Source organism: Eumetopias jubatus, unplaced genomic scaffold, assembly GCF_037043125.1.
Source record: "Eumetopias jubatus isolate StellerSeaLion01/CBP00866 unplaced genomic scaffold, mEumJub1_p1.0 scaffold_8, whole genome shotgun sequence".
Lineage (NCBI taxonomy): Eukaryota > Metazoa > Chordata > Mammalia > Carnivora > Otariidae > Eumetopias > Eumetopias jubatus.
Window position 1 is genome coordinate 116,376,948 of NW_028274814.1, and position 13,132 is coordinate 116,390,079.

Below are 13,132 nucleotides of genomic sequence, written 5' to 3' on the forward strand. Positions count from 1 at the left end.
TGAGCCACCCAGGCACCCGGAAATCTGATTTTTTTTAATATTGACAACTTATTCAAAAATTTTAAAAACTGTGCTGGCTACTTCACACCTATTCGGATGGCTACTACCAAAAAACAAAAGTGTGACAAAGATGTGGAGAATTCGGGACTCTGGTGCCTTGTTGGTGGGAATGTAAAATGGTGCAGCCACTGAGAAAAAGAGCATGGGGCTTCCTCAAAAAATTAAAAATAAGACTGCCATATAATCCAGCAGTTCCATTTCTGGGTATATACTCAAAAGAATTGAGAGTACGGTCTCAAAGAGAGGTTTGTACACCCATATTCATAGCCAAAAGGTGGAAGCAACCCAGTGTCCACTGACAGATGAATGGATAAGTGAAATGTGGTATATACATACAATGGAATATTCTTCAGCCTTAAAAAAGAAGGAGATGGATGAACACAACATGCATGAACCTGGAAGACATTATGCTCAGTGAAACGAGCCAAGCTTGTTATTTTATTTCACAAAAAGACAAATACGACATGATTCAATTTATATGAGATCCTTAAAGTAGTCAAAATTACAGAGGCAGGAAGTAGAATTGTGATTGCCAGGGGCTGGGGGAGGGAGGAAAGGATGGGGAGTTCGTGTTTAATGGGACAGAGTTATAGTTCTGCAGGATGAGAAAAGTTCTGGAGATAGATGGTGGTGATGGTTGCACGTTACGAATGTACTTAATAGCACTGAAGTGTACACTTAAAAATGGTTAAGATAGTAAATTATAGGGTATGCATATTTTACTAGAATAAAAAAATTGGAGGGGGGAAACCTTTGCTGGCTACAACTGTTATTGCCAAACAAGACGCATTTAAGGGTTAGGTTCAGCCCACAGGCTACCAGTTTGCCATCTCTGGTTTCACACTTAACTTTTTCTAGTTGCTTCGTGTGTTCATGTCTTATTTAGCCAACCAGAAGGTGAAATTCTACGGAAGAAGGACCCGTATCTTAAACTCCTTTTGGGGGCGCCTGGGTGGCTCAGTGGGTTAAGCGTGTGCCTTGGGCTCAGGTCATGATCCCAGGGTCCTAGGACCGAGCCCCACGTCGGGCTCCCTGTTTGGTGGGGAGCCTGCTTCTCCCTCTGCCACTCCCCCTGCAGTACTCGGAGCTGTGAGCAAAGGGGGCTGTGCTGCAGAGGCTCCGGGAGTGGAGAGCGCACAGCCTTTGGAGCACGGAAAGGACATCCCCCACCTGGGATGTGGAGATGGTGTCGGGAGAGGTGAGGCCCAGAGGGTAGATGAGTTGGGAAAGTGGGCCTTGGAAGTCACACTGAGGAGCCTCACTGCCATCGCAGTGGGAGAGGACAGCCCTGAAGGCCCTTAAGCGCCGAGTAGTGACGGGACTGGATTTGATTCTGAGATAAATCATAAAAACTGGAGCCCGGAACCTGACGCTCAGGACACAGCTCAACGCCGCTCAGCCCCGGCTCTCCAGAGCCTCGCCCGCTTGTGTTTGGAGAGTGAGGAGGTCGGGACCCTGGGGGAGAACTGGGGAAGCCTCAGGGGCCTCCATGAGGGGGGTGATACTTGAATGTGTGCCCCGCTCAGAGCAGGCTGCTGCGTGCGCGCGTGCGTGTGTGCGCGTGTGCGCGCGTGTGCGTGTGTGCGCGCGCACTCGCATACGTGCTTGTGTATGTGTGTGTCGGGGCGGTGGGGGGGCACGTGGGCATGTATTCGGAGTAATTCTTAGGTGGATCTCGGCAAGCTGACTGCCCTCGAGTTCTATTTCCTTCCTTTATACCTTCGCTAACCAGGTGCAGGCCCGGTCAGTGAATGGAGGTGGTGCTGTGGTCCTGCCGTGGGGTCATCTCTGCCCCCTGGGGAAACCTGGAGGAAATACTGATTGACCTCTCGCTTTAAACTGATCCAAGACACCAGTCGCAAGCACTCAGTAACCCGTGGCAACCCCTAGAGGCTGCTGCAAGCTCAGCTATGAGGATGGCTGGGCCCAGGGAACCTGCTGGTTCCCCAGACAGGGACATGGCTGAGCCGGGGCGAGATCGGGAACGGTCTCCGCTTGCATGGAATGCTTGCACTGATGAGGTCTGAAGGGGGAATGCCCATTCCCCTAACACCCTTCTCTGAGGGAAAGATAAATACTAGAAGAAGGGATATGAACACATAGGACACTTCTCCAGTGGCCAACATTTATTAACTGTACAACATTTAATAACTGAACATTTATTAAGTGTTATTTCTCTCCGTTTGCTCAAGGGCAGATCTCCAACACTGGGACTTGAAACAGTTTCTTCAGCAATAACTAACCAGGCCTCACAAAGCCTGGAAAATACCGTGGCCAGAACAGCCACGTGGCAGGGGCAGTTTGGGGAGTGGTGAAGTGTGGAGACAGGGACCATTCTCTTTGGGGGTCTCGTGATTAGGAACCAGGTGTCTGCTGGCCCTGGGGATTTTGTACTTTGTGATGGAGGCTTCACTCTCTCTTCCCAGGCTTGACCATCGGTGAAGTTGCCAGGATGGCCCACCATCATCATAACACACACTCAAATCAATCTACACTTCTGAATATGAGCAGGGATGCTTCCAAAGGAGCCCAGAGTTCTGCACTGTCCCCATCGGCCTCGGCTTCTTCTGTTCTCTCCATGCGCTGGATCTCAGCTTTGCATCTCCTCAGCCTGTGGCACAATAGGGATTCTGCTTGATGCTCTCCCTAAGCAAACAATAGCAGCCACCGGAAACATCAGTAGCTTCAAGACAAGTCTCCTCAACCCTGCTTCCAACCAGATCGTCACTCCTACACCCCAAGCCGGACTTTAGACCCCGGTGCAGGAGATGATCATGGCCCCTGCGTGACATGGGGACAGCCACATTATGGATGTCCCATGGGTGACCTGAGAGAAGTCACCTCAGAGGTACACTGAGGACAGAGAGGTTAAATGAGATGGAGCCCAAGAATGGCACCCCACTTGGGAACAAAGGGTTCTCTCTTTCCCAAGCCCTGCATTCCGCATGGTTTACTCCCAGGCTACTCTCAAATCACCCATTCTCTGAGTTCAACCAGACCCCCCTGCCCCCCCCCCCCCCGCACCCTCCAGGCTCAGGGCCTGCACACTTGGCCGAAGGGGATAATTCGATACAGCCTTAACCACTCCACACATTTCCACCTCCACACGTCTTTACCCTAAAGGCACATTTGATGGAGGCCTGTTCCATGTGACCATTCTGACCCAGGAGATGTTTCATGTGACCACTTTAAAACACCCTCTTCGAAATTACTCAAAATGCTGCATTATCTTAAAACTTAAAAGCGATTCTAAGTGAAAGGGACAAATGAGGGATTGGGTGAAGAGAGGTAGATATAGAGAGATGGATATGGTATCTCTCTTGAACACATTACTCAGCAACAACAACAACAAATTCAATATTTAATCATTTGGTTTTTTTCTCCCAGCTACCTAAAAAATATCCTTCACACTAGAATAGCTGCTTCAAGATTGCCAAGTTAACATGCCACAAGTTTGCTCATACTGGATCCTTCAGCTTCCCACTCCTGGAGTCAGTTAGAAACGCCTTATGATTTAATTGGTGGCCTCCAACAGGAACTTAAGCAAGACAGACATTTATGACCTCATGTCACACGAAGTCTGCAGGTGGATGACTCCTAGCATTGACTCAGCTGCTCAGCAGAGCGAGCTGACAGGGTCCCAGTCTCTTTCCATTTTTCTGCTGCCATCCTTAGCACATTTGCTATTAGTTCTCGCTCTTGTCACCTCATGGTTACAAGATGGCTGCCATAGTTCCAGGTATCATATCTTCATACAAGGCAGGGGGAAGAGGGGGAAGGAGCAATAGAAGGAGACTGTTATACCTGCCCTGGGACAAACTGAATCAGACCCAAGCTCGTGGTGGTGGAGATGGAAAGATGACACAATTGAGGTATTTAGAAGGCAGAATTGGCATGGTTCGATGGTGGCAAAGATGAGGAAGACGATTTGAGGTTTCTAGCTTGGGTGACAAGGTAGACAGTGGTGGTGGTGGTGGCTTTAATGGAAATGGAGTACAGAAAGAACAGATTTGGGGTAAGGAGAAAGCAGTGATCCTGGTTTTTTAGTTCGAGGTGCTCTAACCGCCATGTTCAGATATTTTATAGAAATCTGAAAATGAATCCTAAGTCAGAAAAGAGGTAGGCACTAAATGCACTGCTGGTAGCCTCTGTCAAGCTGGTGAGAGTTGAAACCATACAGAGCACGTGGAGGTGGGATGGAGATCATGGAGCCATAGACCCCTGATGTGTGCAGAAGTAAAAGGAGACCCAGGAGCAGAGTGTCAAGGAAACCCCCTGAAGGAGGTCGGGGATTGAACAAGCAGGGAGATCTGCAGTGCCAGGTGACCTCGAAATCAAGGAAGACCAGGGCTGTGAAATAGAGGCCCTGATTTTGGCTCTTAGATAACAGATGACCTCACTGAATGCAGTTTATGGGAGGGAGGGCCTGATTCTACTTTCTAGTGGTTTGAGACATCTGAGACATCTGAGGAAATGGGGTAGTAGAGCCTATTCCTTCAGGAAACATGAGAGGTGTGGTCACATGAGCCATTCTGGCCCAGGGGTTGTAAGGTTGGTCTTATTGAGGGTCTTATAGAAGAGAGCTTCCTCCCTGTAAAAGGCAAGGAGTAAGGAGAGCCTGCAGCTCCTATTGTGTTTTTCTATGTGAGGATGTGATGGCTGGATCTGGGGCAGCTATCTTGTGACCAGGAGGGGAGACATCATTGATACACTGAGGCTAGCAGAGCAGAAGGATGACATGAGCTTGGTCTTTGGTCTTGACTGAGCTAATAAACTAACCCTGCAGACACCTACCTCCCAACCTCCTCTTAAGTGAGAAAAATAAGCCCCTGTTGCTTAAGCCACTTTTATTCTGCTTATAAATGGTATGTTGGGCGTCCTGTTCCTGAGATGGGATAAAAATGAACTTTACAGTTGTTTCTTACCATCCCTGGAAACTACTTGGAGGGGATATCTCCATACTCCTAGATGAAAAATCTGGCAGTCCCTTAGGTGACAGACAGTCTGAAGTCACTTTCCATAGCAAATGCACTCACAATTCTGGAATTCACATGGTGCAAGATTAATTAAAAAATTTTTTAAAAAACCCTGAACCTGATTTTGCATCAAGTCTCCCCTCCACCACCAGGCCTGTGTCAGGCCCAAAGCCTGAGGTGGAAAGGGGTACATAGCTGGCTTCTCTCTTTTTCTACCTCATGTTTCTCCTCTTCACACCCAACTCTCGCCTCTACCAGCCTTCTCGCATTTGATCCCTTAGGGTATGGGAGGGTCTTTCTTGAACAGGTGCCGCCATTAGCCCGCTGAGGCTCTCTGGTCAAGGCAGATGTGAAAGCTGACTTTCTTGCAGGTGCTTCTGTGGGCTTCTAGAATATTCCCATCTCTGAGGGTTCTTCTCTGCAGTTCCCTTGACCTGAGAAGATGCATCCGTCCTGGGGGTCTCCTTCCTCGGCCACACAGGGAGGCTGTGCCCACTTCCAGCTTCCTTCTGCTGTGACTCCCCCCACTTCCCACCCTTGCCCAGTCTGATTTATCCCATGCCACTTGCTCTCCTGGGGGCCCATGTCAGACTGAGGGGAAGCACTGGGCATCCTGAGGCTGACCCCAACACAACCCCCCTCTCTCTACCAGCCACAGGCCCCTTTAACTTTCTCACTTGTCAGTCAAGACTCGCTTTAATGGGGAGACCCGCTTTAAGGGGAGAATGGTAGAACCCCTACCCCAGCCACCGCAGAAGACATCTGAAGGAAGAACTGTTCGAGAATGCTCTGTCACTCCCCTCTCAATCCTTCTGTGCTCTCCATTCCGGGAGCGGTTCAAGAGCTTCTGGAGAGGTCCTCAATCACCCTCTTTGGAAGCTCTGCATCTGACAGCCTGGCTCTGGCATTTGACGTTCTGTATTCTTGCTCAAAACTTTGGCTTACCCACCCACCTCTGAAATGCTTATTAGCGAGAAAAATAAACCTCTATTGTCTTAGCTCGAGTCTATTCCCCGGTGGTGTGGAAAGCAGCCAAACGCGGCTGCACGACTGTCGTGACACAGTCAAGTCAAAGCTGGTAACTTGTAAGAGGAAAACATGGTCAATGTCCAACAACAAGAGATGAAACAAAGGACACATGTATCTGATGGAAAATTCGGCAGCCATTTACAAGAGTACTTTGGAAATATCCAAATACAGCAACCTAGGACAATGTTCACATTTTGTGAAATTACACATAGGCAGAGGAAAAAGGCTAACAGGAAATATGTACCCCAAAAAAGGTCAAAGTCCAGTTTGGTGGCAAGTGTAACACAGATGTTTTCTATATGCACGGAAGGTAGCAGGGCACGCCCTCGCAGCACTGGCCTCGGGGAGAGGCCATCCGCGTCGCGGGCCACCCAGCCTGGGTGCCTTCAAGCCCAGCTGGATGGGAGGGTGAGCCAGTGGAAGGCAGCTTGGCCAGGAGCGCCAGTACCCAAAACCACCCCCGTGGAGGAGGTGTGGGCAGCAGAGACGGAAATCAGAGACACACAGGGGGGTGGGCAAACGGGCGAGGAGGGGAGAGGCAATGGAATCCTGTGTCTCACTGTTGAGAAGGGAGCTGCAAACAGGAAAAGGAAGAAAAGGAGAATGAATTCAGGGGTGCTGGATGGGGATCAGAGGTGTGGGTGTGCGCTCACAGTTTTCAATATACAGAGAGATGCAGAAACAAGCTTAGAACTCAGTGTGGATCTGTATGAATTTGTGTTTAAGGAAATAAAGATGTTGTCTCAACTTGGGATGGGATAATAAAATATCACAGACTAGGCGACTTAACCAGCAGGCATTTACTTCTCAGTTCGAGAGGCTGGGAAGTCCAAGAGCGAGGTGCGGCCAACATGACTCCTGGGGAGGGCGCTCTTCCTGGTTTGCAGACAGCCGCCTTCTCACTCTGCTCACCTCGCTTCCCTCAGCACACTCATGTGCAAACAGGCAGATCTCTCTCTCCTCTTTAGATAAGGCCAGTAATCCCATCCTGAGGGCTCCACTCCATGATCTCATCTAACCCTAATTACCTCCCAGAGGCCCCGTCTCCAAAACACCATCAGATTGGAGGGTAGGGCATATGAACTTGGGGGGACACAAACATTCAGTCCATAGCAGATGTATATGCATGAACATATATCATATTACATATTACACACACATGCATCTATCCATATACAAACGCCACATGGATTCCTTACCTCTGTCCAGTGAGTGGGCCTAAGAGGGGTGACACCCCAATAGCAAAGAGCAAAGCTAGCACCCAAATCTTGGCTTTTACATACTTATTTTCCACTAAAAGAAACTCAGATTCCTTGCAAAAAGTGGCCATTTCCATCTCTAGGAAGGGAAAGCACAAAATGAGCTTGGAGCAAAAAGCAAGGTGTGGTCTAAAGGACTGTCAGAAGGACACAAAAGACAACTCGAGCGAGTTCTCACCAGCTGAACAGGGGACAAGGGGCCCTTGTAAAGAAGACTAAGAATCATGCGTCTTAACCCTTTGAATCTAAGAGAAAGTTATGATTTTATGCTGATATAAGAAGTGAATAAATTGAAAGTTTGATAAAGACTAGGAGCAACATACTACCTACCCACACAGATAAGTATTAATTACCAAGGGGGAAAATGTCTTTACAGTGAAGCAGCCTGGCAGACGCCACCTTAATCCAGGGATCAAAGTGAAATCATCAGTAATGGGACAAACCCAAACTGCGGCCCATATGAGAGGATACAATAACACGGTACCACTTCTGTGGTTCCTGATGTTCCTGCCAAAGATGGATAACCTGAATCTAATCATAAGGAAACCCCACCGGAAAGGACACTACCCAAAATAATTGGCCTGTAATCTTCAAAAGTGCCAAGATCACAAAAGTCAAGGATAGGCAGAGGAACTGTTTCAGATGGAAGGAGACAAAAGTGACAACCAAATGCAACTCACACTTCTGAATGGGACCTTCTGGCTACAGAGAATGTTGTTGGGACAGCTGGTAGAACCTGAATGAGGTCTGAGGGTTGGATGTCGGTAATATATGCATCTAATTTCCTGACTTTTGATGGTTATATTGTATGTATGAAGGAGAATGTCTTTATCTTTAGGAATTACACACTAAAGTATTTGCAGGTGATTGGACATCAGATTGGCAACTTTATTCTCAAGTGGTTTAGGAAATATATAATTCATTGTAGTAAATATCCAACTTTTCTAAGCTTGTGATCCTTTCACAATTTAAGAATATTTTTTTAAAAAAACAGTAAATTCAGGGGACACCTGGGTGGCTCAGTTGTTAAGCGTCTGCCTTCGGCTCAGGTCATGATCCCAGGGTCCTGGGATCGAGCCCTGCATCGGGCTCCCTGCTCGTCAGGAAGCCTGCTTCTCCCTCTCCCACTCCCCCTGCCTTCCCTCTCTTGCTGTGTCTCTCTCTGTCAAATAAATAAATAAAAAATCTTTAAAAACAAACAAACAAACAAACAAACAGTAAATTCGGGGCGCCTGGGTGGCTTAGTCCTTAAGCATCTGCCTTCTGCTCAGGTCATGATCCCAGGGTCTTGGGATGGAGCCCCACATTGGGCTCCCTGCTCAGTTGGGACTCTGTTTCTCCTTCTACCCCTCCCCTGGCTCGTGCTCTCTCTCTCAAGTAACTAAATAAAATATTAAAAAAAAAGAACTATTCTCTCTTATCAAAAAAAAATCACAAAAAAACAATTATATTTACATATTTGCATTAAATATCCCTCAATATGTAGTATATGTGATTATATATACATATTAATGCACTGACAACATATGAATATGCTACACGTGTAAACATATGGTTCTGGGGCCTGGAAACAGACCTGGACCTCCTTGTGGGAAAAAAGCGGTGGCAAACCCTTGCGGTTCCAGGGGTTCCAAAGTTCTAGAGAGGTGGGCCAGCCTCGGGAGGGCCGTGTAACCTCAGCTGGATGCTGGCCCCTCCTGTAGCACCTAGCCACCCACTTCTGAGATCAAGGCTTTCAAAAATCCTAGAGAACTCAGATCTATCAGAAATTCAAAGTTTCCAACATTCTGTCCCACCGTCCTCAGAAATCATTGAAATCCCAGAGATTCTCCTATTTTAGGATCCCCAACGCATGACACAGACAGCCTCGTGCTCTTATGGTGGCCTGAGGGGTTGGAGGCAGACAGTGGAGGTTTGAGTCCCAGCTCCACCCCGTCTGGGCTGTGCCTCGGTACCTTCTCCCAGGGCCGTGGGGGGGCTGAAGTGACGTAACCCGAAAGCCCCCAGCCCCCGAGCCTGGTAGACGACAAGGTCCACGAACAGGAACTGTTTTTCTTCATCAGTTAAAAGTTTATGTTTCCTTGTTTTAAGTCCTGAAATGTGGCTCACCATCGAGATAAAAGTGAAAAGCCTGGGCCTGGGCTCTGATGTATGCTCTCTTTTCAGCCAGGGTCGACTTCTGACCCCAGCAAGGTTTTATGAGACCTTCTTTATGGTCCCAGACTTTCTTCTGGGACAGGGTGAGGTCCAGCCAGGGTAAGGTAAAGGTCAGTATCAGGGAAAGTGAAGCTGAAGGAAAGCGTTTAAGAAGTGTCATTGTTCTGGGGCATGTAGGTGGCTCAGTCGGTTGGGTGGCAGACTCTTGGTTTTGGCTCGGGTCATGATCTCAGGGTCATGGAACGAGCTCTGTGCGTTGGACTCTGCGCTCAGTGGGGAGTCTGCTTGAGATTCTCTCTCCCCCTCTCCCTCTGCCCCTCCCCCTGTGTCTCTGTCTCTCTGGGATAAATAAATAAATCTTAAAAAAAAAAAAAAGAAAGAAGTGTCACCGTTCTAGTGAGATATCCTTATCTCTTTGCACTGGGAAGAGTTTCTGGCAGGAAGTTTGAGTAAACCCAGTCCATGTTCAGTAATGGTTACTGAACACTAAACTGTCTAGGAATGGCAGATAAAGAAGGAAGAGATACAGTCCCAGCCCAAGTGCTCACAGAACAGAGGGGAGGGAAGGCAGCCCCACTTGCAGCTCCTGTTCATCGCATCTTTGACCACCACCCATGTGCCTGGCACTTGGTGAGGTCCTAGGAGGAGAACCAGATGGGTAGGATGTGGCTCGGCCACAAAGAACTCAGTTTACTACAGGAGACAGAAAGAACACAGACACCTCCCAAGCCCTAGGATAAAGGTATTCTACCAGAACATTCCCTCACAGGACACCGTGGGGAGGGGAAACTGTGAGAGGGTCTGGAAGACTGATAATCAGAAGTGTGACCACAGGCTGAAGGAGGCACTCGGGAGTGACATTGCAAGCTGGATTCGGGGGGCTTGGGGGGATCATGGGGCAGGACGACGGGATGAGACCGGGGAGCTGGGTTGGCTCTGGTACCTCAAGGACCTTGTGGGTCTCACTCGGAAATTCAGACTTGACGCTGTGGGCGGTGGGGAACCACGGAAGGGTTTCAGGAGTGGAACAAGGTGGTCTGATTTGTATTCCAGAAAGCACACTGGCAGGCACACAGGGGATGGATTGGGGGTTACGACTGTCCTGGGGAGAAATAACAGTGCCCCGAACCACGGTAGTGGCAGGTGGAGTAGAGTGAGGTGGGTGATTTGGGGGTTTCTTTGGAAGGCTGATGCCGGTGAGGAGGCCGGAAGGGGAAGGGGAGAGATGAGAAAAGGCAGGATCCAGTGGCTTTGGGGCAGCAGCAGTGTCGCTCGGGGACTTGGTGACTCAGGAGCAAGCTCTCAAAAGAGGCAGGAGGAGGGCTCAGGGCAGCAAGTGAAGAAGGGGAGCGGGAGGGAGCCGCTGAGGGAGGTTAGGCATGAGGAGTGGGGCTCCCAGGCCTCTGTGGTGGGAGAGCTAGTAGTGAAGGGAGCTCCAGATGGGAGTGTGGTCCCTGGCACTTGCTGGGGTGAAGAGGCTCAGGGCCCCCAGGTATTCCTCCTTCAGAGGCCTGGGCTCAGGTGCAGAGAGCAGGTGGCCTGAGCCGGGGCTGTGTCTGGGTGCAGTGCAGGGCGGCCCGGGGCAGGGCGCAGGGTGTCTCGGGCCAGGCGCGGGGTGTCTCGGGCACGGGCCAGGGGTGGGGGTGCAGCAGCTCCTCCGGGATTCAGAGGAGCCCGCAGGGGAGGCTGTGTGCACTCAGGGCTCAGCATCCCGCAGAGGGGGTTACTCACTGCTGACTCAGACCCAGGTGCTCATTTGCATGTTATTCATTTCAAGCCAAAATGAGCAGGAATACCAGGAGCATCTCATCCCCTTTCCAAACAGAACCACCCCAGATCTTCCGAGTGCTCCTGCTGTTGTGCTGAGTCTCTCTGACTTAGACATATTTCCTTTTTAAAGGGCTCTATTCAGTCATGCCCACATGGCTGTCTGTGAAATTGAGCTGAGAAAGAAAGAAAGGAAAAAAAAAAAAAAACACCACTCAGGAAGTTCATTTCCTCTCTAAGAATATAGAGGTAAATTTTAATTCTAGGTTAAGTGCTCCGAGCACAGCCCTTCCTCCTGTGAAATACTGTAATTTTGTTTATCCTCTATCTCCTTCCACCAGAAGGTAACCCGCACGAGGACAGGAACGCTGCTTTGTATGCCTGTGCCTAGAAAGGAGCCTGACACATAGCAGCTGCTTAACAAACATATGAAATGATGACAAGTCCCCCTCTGAGCATTTTCTCTAAGCCTTACAGCCCTCGGCCCCTCACAGCGGAGGGAAGGGGGACCATGAGAGGCGGAACATTTCCCCAGCTTAATCAGATAGCAGGGGAGGGGAAAGCCTACTTAGGAGTTTATCAGGTGACTCTTCCTGTGAAACCGATTCATGCTAACCCAGCCCTGACCAGGACATCCCGGACAAGAAAAGGCAAATGTACTGATTTCCACTCACATATAAACAGCTTCCAAGGAGCTGAAATGCTCAGGCCAGCTAGTCAGCTCAGTCTGTCCCCAGTAGACAGGACTACTAAGGAAGCCGAATGTCCCCCAGGGCGGCTGCGAGCCCGCGCAGAGCCCAGTACTCTCAGGGAGGCCATGAACCAGCTCCACGATCTGGACACACAGACCCCGTTGCCGTTGGCCTGTCGGGGTCCCTGCTGCCTACCCTCCAGCTCACCAGGACAGCCAGCCACCAGCCTTCGGCCTCCTTCGGTCCTTCCAACTCTTCCTTTCAGGAACAATACTTGAGCAAGTGAATGGGGCTCCTTCATTCCCACTCCATACACGGTTCTCATCAACTCTCTCAGGTTATTGTACCTTGCTGACAAGGGGAAACCCTACACATGGCAGGAAGTCATCTTGCCACAATCCTGACCACAGCATCTGGGGAAGGCCACCTCCCTGTGAATCTGGGCCTGTGTTTGGGTCGCTGCTGGCTTGAGCCACTGGGTAGGGGGGTATACCTGCCCTGCCTGTGACCTAAATTTTGGGTGTCTGTGGTATACTTCTGTTGCCCACAGCTAGAGGGCTTGGGCTTCAAGCCATGGGGGAAGTATGATGAGCGAATAGTAGTCAAAACCACTCTGGGGAGGAAAGAGCCCCGTGGCTCAGTCAGCATTCCTGCTTGTAAGTGGACTGTCCGTCTGAGAATCAGAGGAGAATCCAAGTGCCCGAGAGTTCCTTTGCTAACTGGAGTCCCTTAATTGTTCATACAGAACAAGGCATGACTTTGCTTTTTTTTCTACTACTCAGTAGCTTATTTTTAAGCAGAACAGAAAAAAAAAAAAATCCAATTCCCAGTGCCTGGGCCAGAGCAGAATAACCACTAACAAAACAGCTGTTCACATGGCCGATGGTCATTCCCGTTAACCGTTTTAAGTTAAAGGACTGGCAGGAGAGACTTTCTGGCCGGCTCTACGGGAAAACCATTGCAGAGGTGGTCACCAAAGGCAGCAGCTGACGCCATGGAGCACAGAGCAGAAGCTACCAGGGACTTCGCCGTCCCAAAGCAGAGCAAGAAGGCGGACCCTCAGCCAAGCCAACCGCCCATATTACACCTAAAGCAGCTCAGGAAGCCAGAGAGGCATACCAGTTTCTTTAATTAGCAGTTTTCCATTCTCTTAATCCACAAATCCATGAGCCCAGGTCTCTTCAAAGACGTT

General features: G+C 49.6%; 1 protein-coding gene across 2 annotated transcripts in view; it reads right to left on the bottom strand.

Moving 5' to 3' along the window:
• Positions 1 to 2,202: 2,202 nt before the first annotated feature.
• TMCC3 (transmembrane and coiled-coil domain family 3) overlaps positions 2,203 to 13,132 on the bottom strand; it is a 276,456-nt gene continuing 265,526 nt past the window's right edge. Inside the window, exon 4 of one of the 2 annotated variants that reach the window (XM_028105450.2) lies at positions 2,203 to 2,706. In XM_028105450.2, the coding sequence (XP_027961251.1) occupies positions 2,545 to 2,706 (162 nt within the window). In that variant the 3' untranslated portion in view covers positions 2,203 to 2,544. The remainder of the gene's footprint in view (positions 2,707 to 13,132) is intronic. The other variant, XR_003609629.2, reaches the window with a different exon arrangement.